Here is a 26,528-nt window from a genome sequence, read left to right on the forward strand (position 1 = left end):
TTCATTTATAAACAAAGGAACTATTTCAGAAGTTTTATTCAAGCATACCAAAGTTCTATTAATGAAAAGCATCAATCCAGAGTAGGAATATAAAGTAGTAAAAATTTCTTCAGGGCCTTCATGATTCTTACTTAGTACATATTTTTTGTTGCTTATTTCGTCTTTTTTTTTCCTTCTCTAACAAAACTTGCTGTGAGAAAAAAATGTAAAATTCACCAAAATAGATGTTTCATTAAATATAAAGGACTACAAATTTAAAAGGTTATCTTTTGTAAGGAGGATGTTATTTTAATGAAATAAGTAAAGATGAACTAAAAGAATGTAGCTCTAAGGATGAAATTTTAAGTATTATTTGGACATAGTTTCAGGGTGGGAAATTAAAACTCCTACCCAAGACGACTCTCTATGCAAGGAGATGCAGCACTAGTAATTTAAGATGGAAAATCGTACACATTTTATGTATTTATTTTTTTTAATGGTTTTTAAGTTTTAAATTTTTTTGAGGGGGGGCAGGAGTAGAGGGAAAGAGAATCTTAAGCAGGCTCCACGCCCAGTGTGGAGCCTCATGTAGGGCTCCATCCCATGACTGTGAGATCATGACCTGAGCTGAAATCAAAAGAGTTGGAAGACTGACACTAACCAGCTGAGCCACCCAGACACCCCTGTACACGTTTTAAATATACTTTAGCTATGTACTTTTCCAACATTTACATTAACATTGTAAAAATTATTTCCTTATGAAATCTCCATTATGATTTTGCTTACTTTAAATCACTAACAGCTTAACGTAATATACGGTTTTCATTCAGTCCAGAATAAGTAACATTTAACTTCCTTTTGTCCTAAGTATACATCTTCCAGACTTCAAAAAATAGACTTTCTGTGGCACCTAGGTAGCTCAGTCGGTTGAGCATACGGCTTCAGCTCAGGTCATGATCTCGCGGTTCGTGGGTTTGAGCCCCGCGTCAGGCTCTGTGCTGACAGCTCAGAGCCTGGAGCCTGCTTCGGATTCTGTGTCTCCCTCTCTCTCTTCCCTACCCATACTCACACTCTGTCTCCCTCTCTCTCTCTTTCAAAAATAAACATTAAAAAAAAAACATACTTTCTGGTCTAGTGATTTAATAATTAAATTTTTTTAAATTTTATTGATTTATTTTGAGAGAGAGAGAGAGAGGGAGATGGAGAGAGAGAGAGGGAGAGAACATGAGCAGGGGAGGGGAATCCCGGGAGAGAGAATCCCAAGCAAGCTCTGCACTGCCAGTGTGAATTCTGACATGGGGCTTGAACTCACAAACCATGAAATCATGATCTAAGCTGAAATCAAGAGTTGGACACTTAATTGACTGAGCCACCCAGGTGTCCCTAATAATTAAATTCCTGTTTGCCCTCTATTCAAACCATTCAGGATTTTAAAGACTTCTTTCCTCGGGGCACCTGGGTGGCTCAGTCGGTTAAGCATCCGACTTCAGCTCAGGTCACGATCTCACGGTCTGTGAGTTCGAGCCCCACGTCGGGCTCTGGGCTAATGGCTCAGAGCCTGGAGCCTGCTTCCAATTCTGTGTCTCCCTCTCTCTCTGCCCCTCCCCCGTTCATGCTCTGTCTCTCTCTGTCTCAAAAATAAAATAAACGTTAAAAAAAAAATTAAAAAAAAAAAAAAGACTTCTTTCCTCTAAGCATGTCTCTGTACAAACTGAAAACTTTTACAGGGAAGACTATTCCTAATATTTGATTATTTTAGTTGTTTTTCTGTGAGCCATCTTTTATCTTCCTTTTGTTATGGCAAACACAACTAGCAAAAGTGTAGAAGGAAAGGAAGATATTTTCTACTTTGTTTCTATAACCTTCTATGTTATGTTGACCACTGCAAGAAATCATGTTGAGAGTTTTCAAGAGTTTTTTTTTTTTTTTTTTCCTCATGTGGTAACACCAAAATATTCAAAAAGTATAGTCTGGATTATTTTCCTAGAAATGTACTTTTTGCCTTTGTGCAGGAGGAAGTTCACCTACTCCATTTCTGCCCATTCACAGCCCCTCAAAAATCTCTCTACAGTTTATCCCCTCTAGCTTAACATTCCTTTACCCACTAAAACTTTAAAATCCTGGGAATTTCAAATGTGCTATCTTCTACGACATTTCTGAAAAACAAGACAGACTCTTATACAAAACCTTGGAAACCCTGTCTTCTGTCTTTAAGTCAGTTCCAAATTCTGACAAAAATTTTATTACTCTTTGCTTATTAATAAAGTTAGAATCAAGGGGAAAAAAGCTCATATGTAACAGTTTTAAACTTTCTTTATTATCAATACAGAGTACACAAACTAATTTTCAAGAGTATATATTTTGTTCCAAGATATATTCACATTAGCCAGATTTTATTTAAAGACAAAAGCAGACATGCCATTTTATATCTTTTCTTTTACAACTACATGTTTATAGAGTCATAAAGTCATCAATTTTTTATGATCAGATCTAGAAAGTGTACTTATAACAGCTATATGATAACATAGATATACACAATACCTGAGCTGTCTTAATAGAGATGTTGTAGAAGTTTACTTATACCCATAAATATGATGACATCTCCTGAGAAGCTTTTAATAAATATTTAATATATCATATGATTTTAAATGGGAAGACAGTTATATTAAGAGAATAGCATTTAAAAAGAATAAACTTGCATATCTTAGATTTTAGCATTACACTTTTTAATTTTTCATCATAAAAGAAAAGGATTTTAAACACTGAAATAACATACTACTTATAAGTAAAATGTCACATTGAGTTTGAGTCTAAGTAAGTAGGAAGGAAACCCACATTTATCTGATTTTTAGTATTTAAAACCCTTGAAAAAGCATATGCTTTATTGTAGAATTAGTACTCTAAAAAATACTGACAGTAATAACACACTATCAAATTGTATACAAATGGCAGCTATATAATTTGCATGTTTAACAACTTAAATATATGCATTTCTTAGTTTAATCTCCTGATGAACTACCTCCAATATCAATATTAAGGAGTTCTTTAATTTTATCATATAGTACTAACACCAAAGCACCCCCTGTACCACGAAGGATATTGGAGAAGGCACCACGAAAAAATGCATTGATTCCTTCATGTTGGTATATCTTCACAAAGCAGTCTAAAGTTCCTTTATATTGCCGTTCAGCCTCACCACTCTATGTAAAGAAAGACAAATAATTTGTCATTTTAATATCTTTCATCTTAAAAAATTTTTTTTTTAATATTTATGTTAGAGACAGCACAAGCAGGGGAGAGGCAGAAAGAGAGGGAGACACAGAATGGAAGCAGGCTCCAGGCTGTGAGCTGTCAGCACAGAGCCAGACGTGGGGCTCGAAGCCACGAACTGTGAGATCATGACCTGAGCCAAAGTCAGCTGCTCAACCGAGCCAGCCAGGTGCCCCAATATCTTTCATTTGAAGACATATTTTTTTTCAGCACGAAGGATAGATTAAATTAACACTGTATTGAGTAAGTATGTTGAGTCAATGGGCATATATTGAATACTGTACCCAGTGGTTGGAGAATTCTCATCTTGAAAACTGACCATATGTTAGGCTTCACAAAGTTCAAAAGATGACATCACATACTATGATTTACCCTCTCACTACTTTGCAATTAAGTGAGAAATCGATAGCAAAAAAGATAACTAGAAAAATATCAAATGTTTGGCTATTAAGAAAAACACATCTGAGAAAATATTTAAAGCCTCATAATAACTACCAAACTCCTTAACTAAAATTAAGCTTGGGTAGTAACTTATAAGGAAATTAATGACTTTGAAATATCAGAAAGGAAAGGCTGAAAATTAATGAACAATCTAAACATTTTTAGAAAATAAACCTAGAGAAAGTAGAAATAAGAACACAGCCCACAGAAATAAAGGAAATAGGAAATAAATATAACAAAGTATACAAAGTCAAAATTACTTACTTGAAATATTTTACTGAAAAATTTCTAGAAACACTATTTGAGGAAAAACAAGAAAGTCTCTAAATTTCTTAGAAACATCAAATGTAACATCACTGCAGATGATCCAGAGATTAAGAAAAAGCAAGATGATATTACAAACAACTTCATGATAATTGAAAACTCAGAAGAAATAGACAAACTCCTAAAAAAGCATAATTTACCAACAGAATAAAAAAATAAAACATTGGAATACATGAAATTCATTAAAGTAATCCAATTAGTTGCTTAACATCCTCTCTTAGAGAAAACCATGTGTCCAGATGGCTTCAAATGTGATCCCTACTAAATATTCAATGAATATTTAATTCCAATCTTACGGAAGTTATTCTAGAGAAGAGAACAAGTGGAAGACTCCTCCACATGTTTTATGAGGCCTGCATAACCCTGGTACCAAAATTAGACTAGGACAGTACAGGAAGGAAAAATTACAAGACCAAATCACTGAAAAAATGCAAAACTCCTAAACAAAAACTAGCAAGTCAAACCCAGCTAGAAATATAATACATAGTGACCAAGCTGGGTTTATCCCAGGCACATAAGATTTGTTTAGCTCTGGAAAACAGATTAATGTAATATAATAGGTTAACATATAAAAAATGAAATCATCTTAACAGATATAGAAAAACATGACCACCACTCATGATTAAAAACTACTACAACCCAAAACAGAAAGGAACAGCCATAATATGATAAAGGATAACTACAAAATCCCACAGGTAACATTTTTAAAAATTTTAAACAGATTTACTTTATTTTTTAAATGTTTATTTCTGAGAGAGAGAGAACGCATTCACACGTACATGAATGGGGGAGGGGCAGAGAGAGAGGAAGACAGAGGATCCGAAGCAGGCTCTGTACTAAGAGTAGAGAGCCTGATGTGGGGCTCAAACTCACGAACCTGAGCCAAAGTCAGATGCTGAACTGATTGAGCCACGCAGGTTCCCCCAGCTAACATTAATTTATGTAACACTGAAGAATTCAATAAAGGCATAAGATTAGCAAAAAAAGGTTGACAGTTATTACTTCTTTAGTATAACACTAAAACAGAAGTCTCAGCCAGTGCAGAAAGGCAAGAAAAGGAAATAAAAAGTGCAAGAACTGGGACACCTGGGTGGCTCAGCTGGTTAAGTGGCTAACTCTTGGTTTCGGCTCAGGTCATGATCTCACAGTTTGTGGGATCGAGCCCTGCATCAGGCTCTGTGCTGGTGGCATGGAGGCTGCTTGGGATTCTGTCTCTCTCTCTCAAAATAAATAAATAAACATCAAAAAAATTTTTTTTAAAGTGCAAGAATTGATAAGGGGAAGAAACATAGTATTATTCACAGATATACACCTATGTTTAAAAAAATACAACTTCAGAGTGTAGTATTTGTAATAGGGTTTAACAAAGTTGTAGAATATAAATGAAAATACAAAAATTAAAGAGTACTATTATCGGCTGCGCTGTGTCCCCACAAAATTAATATACTGAAGTCCTAATCCCCAGTACCTCAGAATGTGACTAAATTTGGATATGAAGTCTTTATAAAGGTAATTAAGATTAAATGAGCTTATTAGGGTAGGGCCTAATCCAATTTGCCCATCCTTATCAGAAGAGAAACAGAAAAAAGACCATAGGAAGACACAAGGAAAAAGACAGCCATCTATAAACCAAGGAGAAAGGTCATCAGAAGAAATCAGCGCTGCTAGACTCTTTGATTCAGACTTCTAGCCTCCAGAACTGTGAGAAAATAAATTTCTATCGTTTAAGCTACCCAGTCTCTAGTACTTTGTTATGGCAGTTCTGGCAATACACACACATATACCTAAAATCCCTAGGGGTGCCTGGATGGCTCGGTTGGTTAAGCATCTGAATATGGCTCAGGTCATGATCTCATGGTTCATGAGTTCAAACCCCACATTGGGCTCTCTGCTGTCAGTGCAGAGCCTGCTTTGGATCCTCTGTCTCCCTCTTTCCATGCCCCTCCACGGCCTCCTCTTTCTGTTTCAAAAAATAAATAAAAACTTTAAAAAAAAAGCTTTAAAACTTCATACACCCACAATTTTTTTCTGAATTATTGTGAGAGTAAGTGGCAGATTATCATGTCCCTTACCTTCAAACACTTCTATGTGTATTTTATAAGAATAAGAATATTTTCCTGCATATCCAAAGTACAGTTATCAAAATCAGAAAATATAACATTGATACAGTACTATTTACCTAATCCACAGTCTATATGCAAATTAACTTTCCATTTAAAAAAGTTTTTCAATGTATTAAACTACAGCTAGATATAGATCAAGAGGAAACACAGGAGTAACTTTAAAAATAGTCTGTGAGTGAAGTAATAATAGGTATGCTTTACCTTTTCAGGTGGCCTAAAGGATTTGTAGACATAAAATGAAGATAATGATAGTAACTACACCTCATGGCATTGTTCTGTAAAGTGCAAAATGCTTAGGACAGTATCTGGGACACAATAAGCACTCTATTACTATTCTAGCTTTCTGGGCTCATTATTTTTAACTGCCCTCATGAAACCTATCATCTAGGTATACTGAACTACTTCTCAAGCCATACCTCTACATATGTTTCCCCTCCTCTGTTTAGAATGTTCTCTATCTAGAGAAAAAAAAATCTATTTACAGACATTTAGCTCTCCAAGGGGTCACATCTGATCACTTTAAACATTTAGATATCCATCCCTCTGTTGCATTCCTGGAACCTATGCACATTCGATTTATACCATTAACTGTATGCATTTAATACTATGCTATTAATTTGGAAGCAGATTCTACCTTATTTTGTGTCACCATAACATAGCATAGATTAGGCACTCAAATATTTGCTAAACAAATGAATGTAGCAAGTAACATCAATAAGCTGGATGTACCAAAATTTTGATTTGGAGATTTATATTTAGAACATAGATCATTAAAACAAGTTTTCATCCTCAGAGTTAAAAATTATTTCCTTTATTAAAATATACTACAACAAATAACAACATGTCAATGGCTTGTGACAGGGCTTACTGTACTTAACCTAATATTCATTTAAGATAGACATACTCATCCAATCTGTGCCATCCCCCTCCAATCCCTGCCATCCCCCTCCACCTTTCAGATATGTTATAGGAGCGGAAAGAATTTCTATTTTGATAACAAAAGAGGAAGAAACTTTTGCTGGATGAAGTTTGTTTGGGGATAAGAAAGGATACAAGAACACATCATACATTTATTTTTAGTAAATAAAACAGACGTCCTGCCTTTCAGCCACAATTTCTCTAAAATTTGAGTAAGTTTATATTTTAATATCAAAGATATTAGAAAATCCAATTAGGTTCACAAATAATAATATAATACCTGCATCATCATGCGTCTTCTAACTGTGTCAAAGGGATAAGAGAGAATTCCAGAGCATGTGGTCACAACTTGAGCAATGAAAAAGGAGACAAGAAACGGGGTTTCCTTTGGTTTTGGTAATAAGCCCTAGAAAAGAAAAACATGTCAAGTAACCATCTAAATTTCCAAAATACCTTAAATTCTTAAGTCAAAGAGTAACTCCTATAATGAAAGAGGGTTCAATTATACTTCAAATGCAACAAAACATAGTTTGATTTAATGTGGAAAGATTAATATTAGGAGATCAGTAAGAAAGAAGTATGCCGTACATGGCTTCACTTTAAAAGCATACCTGAAAGAAAAAAGCATATTTGCTATAATCAGAGATTTGTTATTAATGGCAAACACTAGGAGAGATAGCAGCCAGTGACCAAAAAAGTTCTTCCGTGGCTCTTCCTCATGGAGTTAAAAATTAAAGAATGCCTGATATTATCATCAACAGTATTTGATAAGCAGCTTTAAAACTCTAAGCTAGTGAAGAAACACTCCTAAATTTCACAACTACTACAGGTGATGATAGAGAAAAGCAGAGGAAGAACACACATAAAATTTTCCATTACTAAATAAACATACATAAGAGCATGTTAATTTCCATTAATTTAATCTGTCTAAAAAATACACACCAAACTAAAAGTAACATGTCTAGACCACAATAAAAATGACCTTCAGAACTGCTGGGTGGTTCAGTCGGTTAAGCATCATGACTCTTGACTTTGCCTCAGGTCACCATCTCATGATTCATGAAGTGGAGCCCTGAGTCAGGCTCTGGGCTCCATGCTGACAGTGCTAAGCCTGCTTGGGATTCTTTCTCTCCCTCTCTGCCCCTCCCTAACTCACACTTGCTCGCTCTCAAAATAAACTTAAAAAAAAAATGACCTTCAACAATTATATTTATGCTAATGAAGGAAAGCAGAAACAATATGTAAAACAAAATTTCTCTGAAGTCTTCATCTTATTTAGTAAGTAATACTGATCTTAATTTCATTGCTTCCTTTTGGAGGTGACTGAGAACATGGGATTTTTGCCACTTAACATAAATTACTTAATGATTTCTAGATTGTTTATCTTCAATATGAGGATATTAAAAGCTACCCTAGGAAATTGCAAGAAAACACTTAACAAAGTTCCTAGAACTAAGTAGTAACTCAAAAAATGGTAGCTATAATTACAATCTTCCTCTTTCCTACTTTATGATAAGTGATAATAAAGTGAATGTAAAATCAGAAAACCTGTTAGAAGGTGTCTTTTTATATGCTAAAGATTTGATTATGATGTAAGCCTAATTAGCATGTTTTCTATTTGTAACACAATATACAGTGAGTTGTTCAGTTGCAAACAGCACAAAAACTTAATGTTTGGGTTTATGCTTTATATGTAAAGTGAGATCCATAATCGAGTTATAATTTAATAAGGTTATGGCAAAGTCATGATTAAACAAAATTCTATAATGTCTCTTATTTCATCATTTATTTTCATTTCCATAATTAACAGTAAACATATCTGCTGAACAAACTACTCATTAAAACAATAAAAAGAAACAAACCAGGTATTTAATATACAGCAGCTAAAGCCTCAAATTACCTTAACGGTGTCATATGCTCCAAAATAGGAGGCTCGGTACACAATGATGCCCTGAACTGAAACACCAAACCCTTGGTACAAACCAACAATTCCATCCGATTTTGCTATTTTTATAATACAGTCACCTAAACCCTTGAATTGCCGCTCTTCAGGACCTAAAATAAAACCATTCAAAATGTATTAGCAACCTTACATATCAGATAAACAGTTTAATCAAAATAATTAATCTTACAGACTTAAATGATCTGAAACTGCCATTTAGAAATCTTTCTAATAAAAAAGGACACAAATGAAAATCCTCTCATTTGTTTACAGAGAATTAAGATTTCAAATAGTATCTTAACATATTTTAACTGAAAATACTAATCTCTTATAAAAGCAATCTAGGGGTGCCTGGGTGGATCAGTTAGTTAAGCATTGGGCTCTTGATTTCAGTTCAGGTCATAATCTCACAGTTCATAGGATCCAGTACCACATTAGACTCTGTGCTGACAGCTTGGAACCTGCCTGGGATTCCCTCTTTCTCTCTCTCTCTTTCTCTCTCTCTCTCTCTCTCTCTCTCCCCTTCTCACACACACTCAATCTCTCTCAAAATAAATAAACTAAAAAAAATAAAATAAAATAAGCAAATAAAAGCAACATATTTCAACCAATTTGACTTGCCTAAAACATTTCAACAAAATTACCAGAAGCTACTAACTAGGGTTCAGAAAAATAAAATAAAAATACCCCACAATTTACTTAAGTTGAAAAGCAGAAAGACAGACACAGCAAAAAGACAAAGCCAAGAACTAGCAATTTTAAGGATTAATAGTTTAGATGAATTATCGTATTTTTCTAGTGTTTGCTGGTTTCATTTTTATTTTCCCTTCACCTAGAACTCCTTTACAATATTTTAAAGTAATTGTATATAGAATATAATCTTTCAAAATAAACTAAATTCTCCCAATTTTGAGAGAAAAAAATTACAGAACTGAACTAAAAATAAGAGAGTTTTTTTTCACTTTCTTAGCAATAACAAGAAAATTTGGACTGCCAGTTAAACATGATAGTTGGAACTCATATTTTCATCTTTATTCAAACTGCTACCCCTTCTGAGACATTTTCTCTGATCACTTATCTAAAACTGATGTCACTCCCTGCTCCCTCAATATTTTTTCATGTCGTTTATTGCTAAATGACAGTATATTTTAGTCATTTATTCATTTTTTTTTTTTACTTGTGTTTTCCCCTTGACCTTTGTGTCTTCCCCTTTCCCCTTGTGTCTCTAATCTCATATCTGAGGCAGGGCCTTGATTGAGTGCAGAGGTACTCAATAAGTATTTGTCAAATGAATCTCTTGCTTTAAGAAATTCTACGAAAATGGTAATAAAAGAATAAAACAGGTTTAAAGGTATATAGGCAAGAACAGTACATGACACAGAATGAAATCCACAAATATCAGCAAGATGGAAAGGAGATGGAAGAGTGATAACTCACTCAGTAGAGCAGAAAAAGTTGAAACTTACTTTCTTGCGGAGAGAAAAGCAAGCTGTTTTACCCCAATAACCTCAGAAAGACTTAGAAATTAGAGTATTGCTCTTGAGGTGAAAGCAATGTAACATATGAATGCTCAAAACCTCACCCCCAAGAAGCCAAGTGCCTTACTCCTCTGCCATCCTCAGAACTGAACACAAGGCTCCAGACTGAATGGGGCCAATTGATAGCCCCTACTGGGGCCAGTTCTTCCACAACTGCAGAAAAAAGCCTCACACAAAGATGTATCATTGTGAAATGTCAAGATCATTAGGGACAAAAGGTAATTAAAAAGAAAAGTCGCATACAAAAGGATCGGCAGTTAAGAGATTGGTTTCTTAAGAGCAATATTAGAAACAACAGTCCAGAGAAATGTTTTCAAAATTGTGAAAGTGACTTTATTTTTATTTTTTTTAAATTTTTTTAATGTAAATAAACATTAAGTAAGTAAATAAATTTTTGAGACAGGGCACTAGCAGGGGAGGGGCAGAGAGAGAGGGGGACACAGAATCTGAAGCGGGCTCCAGGCTCTGAGCTGTCAGCACAGAACCCGACACAGGGCTTGAACCCACAAACCGTGAGATCATGACCTCACGGTCATGACCCTGCGAGATCATGAGCTAAAGTCGGACACTTAACCAACTCAGCCACCCAGGTGCCCCAAGAAAGTGACTTTAAACTAGAATTGTAAATATGGTCAAATATTAAGTAAAAGGGTAAAAACAGAGATATTTTTAGACATTCAAGATCCCAATATATCTCCTATCTGCTCAAAAAGCTCAGGAGACTATATAAGAATATAATCTACCAAAATAAGAGTGTAACAAAAACAGAGGAAGATATGATAAATAAGGACAGAGGCAAAGGGAATCTCTGGGATTAGAACTGTACATGTAACCTAGAGAGGAGCCATAGTTGAAACAGGAATAAATTCAGGGAGGGATCTAAGAGGTGGCTCTCTAGGAAAAAACTGGAAGTTACGAGCCATCTTCATATCTGCTCTTTTGTTATTGCAGTAATGGCCTTCTCATTCCTTCTTTTGAGGGAAAAGAAAAAAGTAGTAATCTTTAGGCCTTATTATTCTACCATTTGGTTGAGATAAGATTTTTAGAATGTATTTCACGTTGCTATAGTATAACTCTACAATAAATAATACTTCACTCAAAACGCAAATAAGGAAGAGTAGTATTTTCGAAAATTCTATACCTTTTCCAATATCAGCACCTAATCGGGTTCGGGCAAAGTCTAATGGATAAACTACACATAAGGATGTTGCTCCAGCAGCTCCACCAGAGGCCAGGTTTGCCAAAAACCACCTCCAGAACTGAAACATATTAATTAAAAAGTGGTTATTAAACTATAGAATCTGTTTAAAATTGTTATTTTTATGAAGGTTAAAAAGTCAGATTTTCAAAATGCTTTTATAAAGTAAATATCTATGATAATGCATATCATATTGTGCAAAATATTTCCCTTCATGTTCACAAAGACTGTTTCTTTCCAGGTAGTCTGGGAGATACAGTTTAAATGCTGATACACAGAAATTCCAAGATATTTTAATGGCCTCCGGCAAAAGTAGTCCAAATTAACAAGAGGCCACATAAGATAATTATCTCTTTAGACTATATAATTTTTTTGTCAATAACAGTATTAGGGGGCGCCTGGGTGGTTCACTTTGTTGAGCACCTGATGCTTGATTTTGGCTCACATGATGATTCCAGGGTTGGGGGATTGAGCCCTATGTTGGGTTCTGCGCTGAGCATTGAGCCTGCTTATGATTTTCTCAATCTCCCCCTCTGCCCTTCTCCCCTGCTCACACAGGTGCTCTAACATACATACATGAATGAATGAATCAATCAATCAATGAATCAATGAGTCAATAAATATTAGTGTTAGCTATGGCTAAAATGTCAGGTACCTATGGAGGCTTTAGTTATATTCTTTTTTGGTATTGGGGGGGCAATAATACTTTATAATGCCACAATTTCACTTTGTAATTTTAGTTGATATTAAACAGCTCAAAAGTTAACAGCTCAAAAATATATTATGTTCAACTGCTGACATGAAAACTGGCAGAAATCAATTATAATATAGTTGAGTGGCATGTAAGTTAGGCCTTACTGATCTGGTTCACTTGGGCTATTGAGGTTCTTTTTTTTAAACTTTACTTATTTGGAGAGAAAGTACATGGGCATGCATATGCAAGCAGGGGAGGGTCAGAGAGAGGGAGAAAGAGAATCCCAAGCAGGCTCCATGCTGTCAGCACAGAGCCCAACACAAAGCCCAAACTCATGAACTGTGAGATCATGACTTGATCACTGAGCCACTCAGGTGCCCTAAGCTATTGAGGTTCTTTTTGATAAACATTTAAAATGTGCCCTGCTTAGGTCCAGTAAACTGCTTTTTAACATCTAGAGCTTACTGGAGAAGAAAAGAATATTTGAATTGGAGTGGTTATAGAAAACCTAGGGTCCAAGGCCACTGTAACCATTTTAAATACATTAAAATGAATAATATTCTAGTCAGGTTCAGTTTTTTGCTTTATTCTCTGGCTTTTATTTCTAACAATAGTTTTAAGTCTCAGATAGCTTTGGAACTCTTGGCCTAGAAGGACCTTCCCATCATTTTTTTCCTATTTTTTTAAATACAAAAGTTATTGATTTATACTCTAATTCAAATTCAACTTCTTCCATGAAACTTCTGATCTCCAAACCCATTCAAAACTGTATGTAATCATCTCTCTCTCTCCATATACTTCAGCTCTCAGAGAATTAAAGGTGAATCCTATGACCAATATATAAAATATGTCAACATGTTCCAGATTCTCACTTAAATAGTATTTACAATCACTTTCTTCTATTTGTAAGTATTTGTACTCATCTTACCTCCTACAGACTATAAATTTCTTGAAGTCAGGATTATTATTTAACAGCTTTATTAAAATATAATACAATTTACCAATGTAAATTCACCATACAATTCAATGGATTGATAATATGTATATTCATTCAGAACTGTGCAACCATCAGCAGCTTTAGAACATTTTCATCACCCCAAATGCTATACCGGTTAGCAGTCACTCCACATCCAACCCATCTCCCTGGGTCCTAGGTAACCATTAAGCCACTCTCTGTCTCTATAGATTTGTCTATTATAGACACTTCCTACACAAAGAATAACACAGTAGATAGTCTTTCATGACTGGCTTCTTTCATTTAACATAATGTTTTTCAAGGTTCTTCCATGTGGTAGCAAGTATTAGCACTTCATTCTTTTTTATTGACAAATAATATTCCAGTATATGGATTTACATTTTATTTATCCATTCTTCAGTTCATGGACATTTTGGTTGTTTGTATTTTTTTGTGGCCAGAATTTTTTTTTAATGTTTATTCATTTATTTTGAGAGAGTGTGTATGTGCACGTCCATGGGGCAGGGCAGAGACAGAAGGAGAGGGAGAGAATCCCCTCCCCGCACATAGTCCGATGTGGGGGTTGAACCCAGGAACCATGAGATCATGACCTGAACCGAGATCAAGAGTCTGAGTCTCACCCAACTGAGCCACCCAGGTGCCCTGATGCCAGGATTCTGAATTTACCTGTTCATTTCACAATACAAGTCATAGGACCTTACCCAGAATAACAGTAATATATTCAATAAATATTTGTTTAATGAGGTACTAGGAATGCCACATACTGTCCTCAGACCCCTATGGCTCCTTTGCAGCAAAACTTATTAAGTTTTGTATGGGTAGCCCTATTTCCTAATCACCCAGAGACAGATCAGGAAGATTGCATTTGACCCCAGGGTAGCTAATCTATAATCTAGAAGATAATCTGTAACCTGGTAGAAGAAGATGAACAGGGCCAGAGTCTATTTCTTGGGAATGTGACTTTACAGTTCCATGCCAGTTAGCAGTAAGGAAAAAAATGGAAAAGTTATTAAATAGCTCTTTTTTTGTCTTTTTTGAGACTGTTTCAAGTTATAGATCCTCTTCCAATAAAAATCACCTATGTATAAACACACTGTTAGTGGTTTAAAGTATTTGTCAAACATGCATGGATCTCAGGAAGGCAGACTGATGTCTGAGTGGATGATCATATAATTTATTATCCAAACCATGATACTTCTGACAGTGGAAGTAGGGCCTTTGAAAAAATGACACAGACAGGCACAACATGGATAAATAGTGTGGCCAACCTTCTGATGGAAGAAAGAAAGAGAGAAGGAGGGAAGAATGAAAGAAGCAAGGAGGAGAAAAGAAGTATCTATGTTGAATGATAATCCTGCAAGTGTTTGTGTAACAAAATCTATCCCTCCACAGTTAAGCTTGAAAATAAAATAGACCCAGAGGAGGTAATTTATTGATTTAAATGAGGGTTTCAGTTATTATAAATTAATAAATTCAGATATTACTATATTGTAAAAGGAGAGGGCAAGGAGAGGAATCAGGGATAGACAAGAAGATGAAATAATCTGAGGGTTTTGGAGGAAAATAATCTTGTTTCTTTTCTCTCTCTCAAGTTTATTTAGAGAGATAGCACAAGTAGGGGTGGAGAGAGAGAGGGAGAGAGAGAAAATCCCAAGTAGACTCTGTGCTGTCAGTGCAGAGCCCAATGTGGGGCTTGAACTAATGAACCTTGAGATCATGACCAAAATCAAGAGTTGGATGCTCAACTGACTGAGCCACCCCAGTGCCCCAATCTTGTTTATTTTCAACTGTTGACAAATAGATATCGTGTGACCAGACTCGATGCACTGAAGAACAAATGCCCTAGAACCAAAGTTCTTTCTAACAGAGCTTGTCTGGGCATGAAGGAAAGCTGGGAGAAGTTCTAATCTTCCCTGTTGATGGTTGTGCTGGAAGCTGCTAAAAGGGGGCAGAGAAACATTCTGTACCCAGGTTCAGCTAAGGTTCACCAAGTCTAGTCACCTTAGCTCAGAGAGGAGCAGAGTTCAATTGAAGAATCTGAATTTGGGAGTGAGGAAGACCTGAACAAATGACTTGGTCAAGTGCTCTCAGCTCTGAGTCTTGCTTTCCTTACCTGTACAGTTAGGATAAAAATACCTCAAAAGGTGAGGGGAACATTCAATGAAACAATATAGAGCCGAGCTCAATATAGGTGCATAGCTCCCCACAATGGTTATTTTTAAAAAACTTTTTATTTTAAAACAATAGCAGATTCACATGAATCCTAAGAAATAATACAGAGAGAATCTGTAAACTCTCCAACTAATTTCCCCCAATGGTAGTATTCAGCATAACTACAGTAGAGGAAATCAACATTGATAAAAACTTAGATCTTATTCAGATTTCACCCATTTTGCATGCATTCATTTGTGTGTGTACTTAGTTTTATTCAGTGTTTTATTCAGTGTTATCACATATCCAGTTTCCTGTGACTATCACTAACAGTTCCATGATAAAGATCCCTCAATGCTATCCTTTTACAGCCACAGCCACCTACCTCAATCCTGGCAACCACTAATATGTTTTCCATCTCAATGATTTTGATATTTCAAGAATTTTATATAAATGGAATCACAGAACAAATAACTCAAGATTGTTTTCTTTCATCCAAAGTTCCTGCATGTATCAAAAGCTTACTCTTTTTTAAAAATTTGTTGTAAAATATATGTAACATAAAATTTACCATTTTAGCTATTTTTAAGAGTATAATTCAGTGACACTAAGTACATTCACAATATCATAAAAATATTTCTACTCTCTACTTCCAGAACTTCATCATCCCAAAATAGAAACTCTGTACCCATTAGATAAAACTCCCCATTTTCTTTCCTCCTGGCCCCTTAATTCTATTTCTTGTCTACGAATTTAATTTGCCTATTCTAGATACCGAAGTGGGATCATACAATATATGTTTTATCAACAGTTTGTTTCTCTTTACTGCTGAGAAGTATTCCATGGTGTGATGTACCATAGTTTTAACTATTCACCTGTTGAAGGACATCTGGGTTAATTCTAGATTTTGATCTATTAAGAAATAAGCTTCTGTGAACATGTGCACACTAGTTTTTGTGTGAATGTAAGTTTTTATTTTCTGGGATAATGCCCAAGGGTATAACTGCTGGGACGTATGATAAGCACATGTTTAGTCTGTAAGAAACTATTGTTCTCTTTTCCAGAGTGGCAGTTATCATTTACATTCCCACCAGCAATATAGGAATGATCTAGCTTCTCTACATTGTTGTCACTATTTTAGCCATTCTGATAGGCGTGTAGTGCTATCTCATTGTGGTAGATCGATCACTTTAACGTTTATTTATTTTTGAAAGAGAGAGAGAGAGAGACAGAGAGAAAGAGAACGAGTGGGGGAGGGGCAGAGAGAGAGAACAAGTGGGGGAGGGGCAGAGAGAGAGGGAGACACAGAATCTGAAGCAGGCTCCAGGCTCTGAGCTGTCAGCGCAGAGCCCGACAAGGGGATCAAGCCCACAAGCCATGAGCCGAAGTCAAGACACTCAACCAAGTGAGCCACCCAGGCGTCCCACAAAAATCACTTTTAAACTCATATACTATATTTGTTTTTTCTATCTTCCTTACTTCTTTTAAAACCAGGTAAAAAAAAACCAAAAATACTGATTTTTCTATTTTAATTATTCTTCACTTTAGAGGGGTGGGCAAAGATGAAATAAAATTTTGATGTCCAAAGTCAGAAGTAAAAGGGTCATTAATATCCAAATTTAGTAAATAATACATATTACATTCTTACTTGTGACTGAATACCTTTACATTATAAATAAGATAGGATGTCTTTATAGAAATACTAAAGATGTTCTTACCTCAAGTTCTAATAATTTGAAATTTATTATAAATACTTAGCAAAGATCAAAGTTAACTTTAAAACTTGTAATGAGATGTTATTTATACTGCTAGGAATAGATGTTAGTAACAAATATTCTGGTTAACTCAGGAGTTAAATTCTCCATTTGGCTTAGTCTTACAGAAATTATCTTTTGGGGGAGGTGGGGTGGGAAGTGTTCAGTAAAGACTTAACTCAGCAGGCCTGCACTGCCCAAACCATTTATATACTGAGATCTTCAGGACCCATCCTTGACCAGTTTCTTCAAGATAACATCTAAGCCCTTAGAAAATTCTACTGATTAGTTTCTTTGTATGAAAGAAAGCCTTATTAGGCTTTGGGCCACACCAGACAGTTTATGCTAATATGTGAATTTATGGTGAACACCTGTTTTGTATGCTTGGAACATTGGGCTAACTTATATGAGTTTGATCTCTTGGGTTAGGGAGTAGTGGCTAGAGTCTGAGTAGTTAAGGACACTCACATTCCTTGCCTATGCAACTGATCTCTCCAAAAAATCCTGGACTCCAATGCTCAAGTGAGCAATCCTATTTGGCAACACATCATGTGTATTGTCACACATTGCTACTGGGAGAATTAAGTGCTATCCATGTGACTCTACTAGGAGAAGACCACTAAAAGCTTGCATCTGGTTTCTCCCAGACTCTATCTGCCTTTTCCCTTTATTGATTTTAACTATATCCTTTTTGCTGTAAAAAAAACAAAAAAAAAAAAAAAACAAAAACAAAAAAAAACCAACTCATGAGCATAATAGCTTTTCTGTGCTCTCTGAGTCCTAGTTAATCACTTAAAGTGAAGGTGATCTTGGGGACCTCTGATACAGGTTCTGAGTCAAGAAAAGTTCTAATTATTATAGCTAGGAGCTAAGAAAGGGATATTTTTCTGAGTGCCTATCATCAAGCACAGTACTATGATAATAAGCACCTTATAAGTAATGTCATCTAAACTTCACCAACTACGAGGGAGGTATTATTATGTCCAATTTTTAGATGAGGAAAATAAGGATCAGAGACGTGACTTTCAAAAACCCACAAAGCTAAATAACACAGTGCCAGGATCCAAATCCAGACATTCTAAGTCTAAAGAATTTTCTTCATTACCTTTATATTTCCCACTACATATTAGATGGTGCAAAGTACTTCGTAAACATTTCTTAATGAAATATAGACTGTGAAAAAAGGGGAATAAAGGATATACAAGGAAATTAAAGAAGACAGCAACAAACAAATGTTCCATAAACAGTTGCTTTTATAAAGAACCCACTAGAGGGCGCTTAGGTGGCTCAGTAGATTAAGCATCTAACTTCAGCTCAAGTCATGATACCACCATTTGTGGATTTGAGCCCCACGTCAGGCTCTGCGCTGACAGCTCAGAGCCTGGAGCCTGTTTCAGATTCTGAGACTCCGAGTCTCACACTTGTGCTCTGTCTCTGTCTCTCTCTCTTTCTCTCAAAAATAAATAAACATTAAAAAAAATTTAAGATTCTCCCTCTCCCCCCTGCCCCTTTCTCCTACTCTCAAATAAATAGATAGATAGATAGATAGATAGATAGATAAATAGATAAATAAAAATAAAAAGAATCTGCTAGGACAGCTAGATTGGTTGGTTGGCTTTGGCTGGTTGGGGGAAAAAGAAAAAGAGAAAGGATGAAGGCAAAGAGAGACTGTGTAAGGGCAAGGGGAAGACTTTGTAAGGTATTTAGTATATGTGCTGCCGAAGCGAGCACGACTTTGTAAGGTATTTAAAAGGGAGACCTTAAGAGTAATGTAGGTGGTTTAGTGTATACAGAGTCCTAGTATAAACTAAATTTGTTTTGTTGCCTAGAGGCAACAAAACAAATAGAAACCAAAACAAATGACATATAGCTCATATGAATAGGCAGTTTTAAAACTGAAATTTTATAACCAAGGGAGTGATTACCTTGAAAAGAAAAAGCACTTTTTCAATTCAAAAAACAAAGGGGGAGGGTGCCTAAGTCACTTAGTCGGTAAGCGTCTGACACTTGATTTCAGCTCAGGTCATGATCTCATGGTTGTGAGAGCAAGCACTGCATCGGGTTCTGCGCTAGGCATGGAGCCTGCTTAAAATTCTCTCTCTCCTTCTTACTCTACCCCTCCCCAGCTCAAGATTTCATGTGCTCTCTCAAAAAAAAAACCCAAAAAACCAAAAACTAAAAGAAAAAAAAAGAATTTTCTACCTTCAATTTATTGCTTCCTGTTTTTGTTTGATTTTCTTCCTATGTACTTTAATCTCAACTAAATAGAGACTTAGTCATAAAAAAGAAAAAAGAAACAATGTACTTCTTTAAGAAATTAAATACCTCAGATATGTAGGAATACATACCTGTCCACTGCTTTAAAAAAATTTTTTTAATGTTTATTCATTGTTTGAGAGAGATAGAGAGAGAGAGATGGATTGTGAATGGGGGAAGGGCAGAGAGAGAGGGAGACACAGAATCTGAAGCAGGCTCCAGGATCCAAGCTATCAGCACAGAGCCTGACACGGGGCTTGAACTCATAAACTGAGAGATCATGATCTGAGCTAAAGTCAGATGTTTAACTGACTGAGCCACCCAGGCACCCCTTTTATTAGAGGGAGAGAGATAAAGGGAGAGGGCACACATGCATGCAAGCTGGGGAGAGGGGCAGAGGGAGAAAGAGAGAGAACCTTAGGCAGGCTCCATGCTCAGTGCAGAGCCTGATGTGGGGCTTGATCCCAGGACCCTGGGATCACGACCTGACCCAAATATCAAGAGTTGGATGCTCAACTGACTGAACCACCCAGGAACCCCTGTTGACTACTTTTTTTTTGCTGTAGAACAGTGCAGTAGAACAGTGATTATAACATGTAAGTTATATTAAAATTAACACTTATTCAGACAAATATTATCTTGGGACAAAAGATCCTTTAGTTATTAAAATCGTGTTAAGAGATTTAGAGAAACTTGTAAAAAACGTAATTCTATGTTTCTCAAATATAGTTTCTATAACATAATACATATCGATATGTTAAAAGTTCCTATGTCTTAATTACTACTTCTTCTACCACTTTAGCACCTCCTCCCCAAGTAAAACATCACAGGTTAAGACAAATGCAACTATTTCTTAGAAAATAATAGATATTAAAATGTACTTACTGGGCGCCTGGGTAGCTCAGCTGGCTAAGCATCTTATTCTTGATTTTGGCTCAGGTCATGATCTCAAGATTTGTGACATTAAGCCCAGCATCAGGCTCCAGTGCAAAGCCTGCTTGGGATTCTCTCCCTCTACCCTCCCCTGTTCACACTCTTGTACACACGCTTTCTCTCAAAAATAAATAAATAAACCTAAAAAAATGTACTTACCTGTTTTTCTTTATTAACTCCAGACATGAAAAGTTGTTTGTATTTGTCCTTAAAAGCAAAGTTTAGAGCTTGTGTTGGAAAATACCGGATAACATTTGCCAAATTGCCACGCCAATAACTGAAGAAACCTACCAAAAAACAAAAACAAACAAACAAAAAACATACTAAATATAAACTTGTATTATTATTAAAAAATTCCCATAGTTTTAACAAACTTAGTTATTTGAACTATCTAAAATTTATACTCTTTCTCATGAAAAAAAATTAAGTTTATGTGTGAATCCACTGAAGAAAACAGGCAGTGTTAACTCCATGTGCCCCATTCCAATTTTGTTAATTTCCAATAAAAAGCCTTAAATACCTCAAAACCTATGGAAAGTATTATCAGTTGAATACAGGGCTTTCTCCTAATAGAAAAACAGAGCTCACCAGTATTTGTCAGAGAAGCTAGTAACCCTTAGCCTCATTTCCAAATCATGACATACAATTCCTATTATTAGAACAGAATTGGTTTGTATACATACATATGAGAATGAGAAAGCTGTTAAGAGTCTAAAGTATCCTCACCTTTATGTTCTGGAACCTAGCCAGAAAAGGGATCAATTTACAATTCAACGCAGTCTCCAGAGGCCTGATGGAGAGGTTAGAGGAAAATTTCCAGGCCAATAATCTTCCCACTTCAAATCTCCATGGACTGACCAATCCTTAAAATTCAGTCATTGTGTTACCCCTATAATTCGCAACTACCTTTAAAATCCAGAACTGATCTAGAATACAATAGGCTATCTCTTAAGTAGCCATAGTTATGTCTACTAGATTACAAATTGTCCAATGGTTTGATCTTGCTACTTTGAATAGGATACCTCTAGTCCAAACTTGGAGAATACTCAGAATCAGTCTTCTAAAGATAAAGATTCAAATGAAAATAATCTCTGTTGACTGGGCTGATGTTCAGAAACTGAAAGTTATATTTATTTGCTAAATAAGAAAGTCTGCTTTGTGGGGGAAAAAAAAGAATCTTGGTGAGTCCCAAACTGCATATAAGGCAATTACACAAAGATAATTAAGAAACATATTTTAATAGCTAAGAAATAATCTGAGTATTCACAACCGATTCAGTCTCTACTAGGACATTTAACATGTAATGGTACTGAGTGCTTCCTAAGTACTTAGTATGTGCTGGCACAGGACAAAGGCTGTATATTTCATTTAATCACCACATTATGCTTATGATATAGGCTCTCCTACAGTACCCATTTTATACATGCACAAAGTGAAACTTTAAAAGTTTAAAAACTAAGGGGGCGCCTGGTGACTCAGTCGGTTAAGCGTCTCTTGATTTCGGCTCAGGTCATGATCTCACAGTTCGTGAGGAAGAGCACTGCACTGGGCTCTGTGCTGATAGTGTGGAGCCTGGTTGGGATTCTCTCTCTCTCTCCTTCTCTCTCTGGGATTTAAATTGAAAAAAAAAAAAAAAAATTATTTAAAAAAAAAACCCTGAGTTTAGAAAAAGTGTCATATAACAAAAGATATTAGAATTTCCATTTTATACATGGCCCTTAAATATTAATAGTCATTTTGAAAATGGTTGACCCATGGGCGCCTGAGTGGCTCAGTCGGTTGAGCGTCCGACTTCGGCTCAGGTCATGATCTCACAGTGTGTGGGTTCGAGCCCCACGTCGGGCTCTGGACTGACAGCTCAGAGCCTGGAGCCTGCTTCAGATTCTGTGTCTTCCTCTCTCTCTGCCCCTCCCCCACTCATGCTCTGTCTCTCTCTCTCTCTCTGTCAAAAATAAATAAACATTAAAAAAAAAATTTTAGGAAGTGGTTGACCCAGCTGAGTGGTCTGAAATATTATGGGTTTTAGACTATAAGTTATTAGTCATAATTCTATAATTATGATTATAGTCTGAATTAATACCTCACAAAACAGTGTCATATTTAAGAGCAGTATAAAGGATTATAACTTTGGCTAATGAATTGTATATAAATGGAAGATTTTGGAAAGACATCTGGAAATTAACATGAGAGCATAACATAGCGCTGGATTTATGATTAAAAAGGTTTGTTACAGTTGGCTGAAGAATATATTCTTTTTAGGAACCCTTTTGCACTGCTGGTAGGAATGCAAACTGGTACAGCCACTCTGGAAAACAGTATGGAGGTTCCTAAAAAAATTAAAAACAGAACTACCCTACAACCCAGGAACTGCACTACTAGGTATTTATCCAAAGGATACAGGAGTGCTGATTCGAAGGGGCACATGCACCCCAATGTTTACAGCAGCACTATCAACAATTGTCAAAGTATGGACAGAGCCCAAATGTCCACCAACTGATGAATGGATAAAGAAGATGTGGTATATAGATACAATGGAATATTATTTGGCAATCAAAAAGAATGAAATCTTGCCATTTGCAATAACGTGGATGGAACTAGAATGTATTATGCTAAGCAAAATAAGTCAGAGAAAGACAAATATCATGATTTCACTCATGTGGAACTTAAGATACAAAACAGATGAACATAAGGAAAGGGAAGCAAAAATAATACAAAAACAGAGAGGGAGACAAACCATAGAGTCTCTTAATGATAGAGAACAAACTGAGGGTTGCTGGCAGGGTGCTGGGTGGGGGGAAGGGCTAAAGGGGTGAGGGTCATTAAGGAGGACACTTGTTGGGATGAGCACTGGGTGTTATATGTAAGTGATGGATCACTAAATTCCATTCCTGAAATTATTACACTATATGTTAATTATTACACTATATGTTAACTAATTTGGATTTAATTTGCATCCTTTTTAGCAAAATTGCATTTGCATGAAAAAAACCTAGAAAATTCATCAAAACACAGGCCAATGTTTCAATGAAAATCTAGAAACAAATAAATCCCTAGAAGTATACCAGGAAAACTGGCAGCTCTTAATGGGTTATATCTGAAAAAAATATAATCTCACATACATAAAATACTTTTGCATATATTTCACAGAACTCATGGATTCCTTGAAGCTACAGTGTCAGGTTAAGAACTCCTGTTTTAGGGGCGCCTGGGTGGCGCAGTCGGTTGGGCGTCCGACTTCAGCCAGGTCACGATCTCGCGGTCCGTGAGTTCGAGCCCCGCGTCGGGCTCTGGGCTGATGGCTCGGAGCCTGGAGCCTGTTTCCAATTCTGTGTCTCCCTCTCTCTCTGCCCCTCCCCCGTTCATGCTCTGTCTCTCTCTGTCCCAAAAATAAATAAAAAACGTTGAAAAAAAAAAAAAAAAAAAAAGAACTCCTGTTTTAATCTTTTTCCATAGATCACCCTTAAAAACTTTATTCTTATTCCTTTCTTTGCATCTCACTGCTGTACTATGCTTTTAGGAACTTCAGTGTCCCTGCTAAGAGTGCAAAGGGAGAGAAACCTCAAAGTGAAATTCTGAATGCATTTTCTATAGGAATGTTATTTCTGGGGGCTAGGTTTCAGGGTTTTATTCATCTATAGTACACTAGGTACCTACGTAAGTTTCCTCAGAAAGATTACAAAAACCTACTCTATGTATAATGCAAGTTTATATCAAAGACACTCATTTATAAATGAATATCAGGAATACATGCTTGTAAATTTAGGGAAGTATACATACTGATTAAAGAGTTAAAACTTATTGAGCACTAACTGCAACAGACACATGGTTGAATATTTTACAGCCATGATTTTGTTTAACTCTCACAACTATCATATCAGGTAGGTACTATTATTATACCCAGTATATAACTGGGGTGATTGGGGCTGAGATAGGTTAAATAAAAACTGCTGAAGGTCACAAGGTGAGGAAAAGGCTGGGACTTGATTCCAGAATCCAACTCCAAACCTAGATCTATTAAATTCTACTGCCTCTCTATAAAAATCCATTCTGGATAAAAATAGTATTTTTTGGTCAGATAATCCATTCTAGATAAAAACCAGTATTTTTGGTCAGAAAAAAACAAGAGAAAAGGATGATGCAAATGTAGGAGTATTTTGATATTCTCTAGTCATACAGAATAAAAGGGCAATTTCCTAAGATATAATCACAAAATTGGTAGGGAAAAACATAGTGATTGTGGTATCTTTCTTTGCTAATAACAAAATATCTAAGTTTTTTACTTAATTGCTAAGAAAAAAATAATTTCTTCAAAATTTAAGGCTGAGAGGGGCACCTGGGTGGCTCAGTCAGTTAAGCGGCTGACTTCAGCTCAGGTCATGACCTCGCGGTCTGTGAGTTCAAGCCCCGTGTGAGGCTCTGTGCTGACAGCTCAGAGCCTGGAGCCTGTTTCAGATTCTGTGTCTCCTTCTCTCTCTGACCCTCCCCCATTCATGCTCTGTCTCTCTCTGTCTCAAAATAAATAAATGTTTAAAAAAAAATTTAAGGCTGAGAAAAAACCATCATGAACTTAATTCTGAGAAAATAAGTAAGAATTAAAATGGAACAGGGGCACCTGACTTCAGTTCAGGTCATGATCTCACAGTTTGTGAGTTCAAGCCCTGCATCAGGCTCTGTGCTGATCGCTCAGAGCCTGGAGCCTGTTTCAGATTCTGTGTCTCCCTCTCTCTCTGCCCCTCTTCTGCTCACACTCTGTCAATCTCTTTCAAAAATAAATAAACATTAAAAAAACACATTTAAATAAAAGAATTTAAATGGAACAAACAAATGAACTTGGGGGAAAAGAGAAGGAGAGGCAAACCATAAAACAGATTCAACTATCGAGAAAAAGCAGGGTTGCTAGACATGGTGGGGGGATGGGTTAAGTGGGAGTTGGGTATTAAGGAGGGCCCTTGCTGTGATGAACACTGGGTAGTGTATGTAATTCTACACCTGAAACTAAGATTACACTGCATGTTAATAAACTGGAATTTAAGTAAATACTTGAAACAAACAAACAAAAGAATTAAAATATAGACCTGATGGGAAAATGAGAAAAAGTTACTGGTCAACTTATTAGCCAAGCCATGATAATGCTAAACATGTTTGGGTATATATATTCTAGACTGGTGTGCTACTACATGTTTTGACAATATGCCTATCAGTAAAAACTATGTAAGGCTGACTCTCAAATATGTACACATTAAAAAGATTACATATATTTTCTACTATACTACTCTGCTATGCACATTTGTAAAAATACCCAAAACAGAAATTAAAGGATGTAAAGATTCTTCATTTAAAAACCTTTTATTTGGTACCTAGTACATAGTGGACCTGCTAGGGATAGCACTAAGGACCAAATTTCTTGGGTTTACGGAGCTTATATTTTAAGGGAGAGAGACCAGGGAGACTATAACAGATAATATGTCAAGTGGCTTTAAGAACAAAAATAATATATGGACATGGAGATTGAGGAAGGGCTATTTACATAGGGCAGTTGGAGAAAACTTCTAGATAGGAGATATTAGAGAATAACTTAGCATTCATTTGAACAATTAAACAATATATTTAGATATCTTGCTAATCATGATGTTTTCACACCATTATTTGCTATTATCTCAAAGCACCCTTGAGGTGAGGTTCATTCTTAAGAATAAAATAAAATAAAATATTTTAAAAAATGTTAAAGAATAGTGTACATGAATATATATTTCAAATAGTCTTCTTGATACTTTCAAATATTCAAACAGTCTTCTTGTCTCTATAAATCCAACTGAGCAAACAGAAACTATGTTTATTACATAATAATTGAGAAAGGGTGCCTGTCAGCCCCTCTTTAGTATGCAATTCATTTTCTTTTTTTCAGAATGCCTTAGTGTCTTAGGATTTGTAACTGACATTTGGCCCAAGCATAGATACCAGTCCCAATTCATATACCAAATATTAGTAATGTTTATGTTTACTTTCCCATTTTATTTAAAATGATGTCTTT

At 35.8% G+C, this 26,528-nt stretch overlaps 1 protein-coding gene across 1 annotated transcript in view; it reads right to left on the minus strand.

Annotated features, from left to right (window-relative positions):
- Positions 1 to 2,274: 2,274 nt before the first annotated feature.
- Positions 2,275 to 26,528, minus strand: part of SLC25A31 (solute carrier family 25 member 31) — a 28,397-nt gene continuing 4,143 nt past the window's right edge. The window contains exons 2-6 of the mRNA XM_042935543.1: positions 20,657 to 20,784; positions 11,677 to 11,794; positions 8,956 to 9,110; positions 7,336 to 7,461; positions 2,275 to 3,179 (exon numbers count right to left, since the gene is read on the minus strand). Coding sequence (XP_042791477.1) covers positions 2,979 to 3,179; positions 7,336 to 7,461; positions 8,956 to 9,110; positions 11,677 to 11,794; positions 20,657 to 20,784 — 728 coding nt within the window. The 3' untranslated portion in view covers positions 2,275 to 2,978. The remainder of the gene's footprint in view (positions 3,180 to 7,335; positions 7,462 to 8,955; positions 9,111 to 11,676; positions 11,795 to 20,656; positions 20,785 to 26,528) is intronic.

Source organism: Panthera leo, chromosome B1 (assembly GCF_018350215.1).
Source record: "Panthera leo isolate Ple1 chromosome B1, P.leo_Ple1_pat1.1, whole genome shotgun sequence".
Taxonomy (NCBI): domain Eukaryota; kingdom Metazoa; phylum Chordata; class Mammalia; order Carnivora; family Felidae; genus Panthera; species Panthera leo.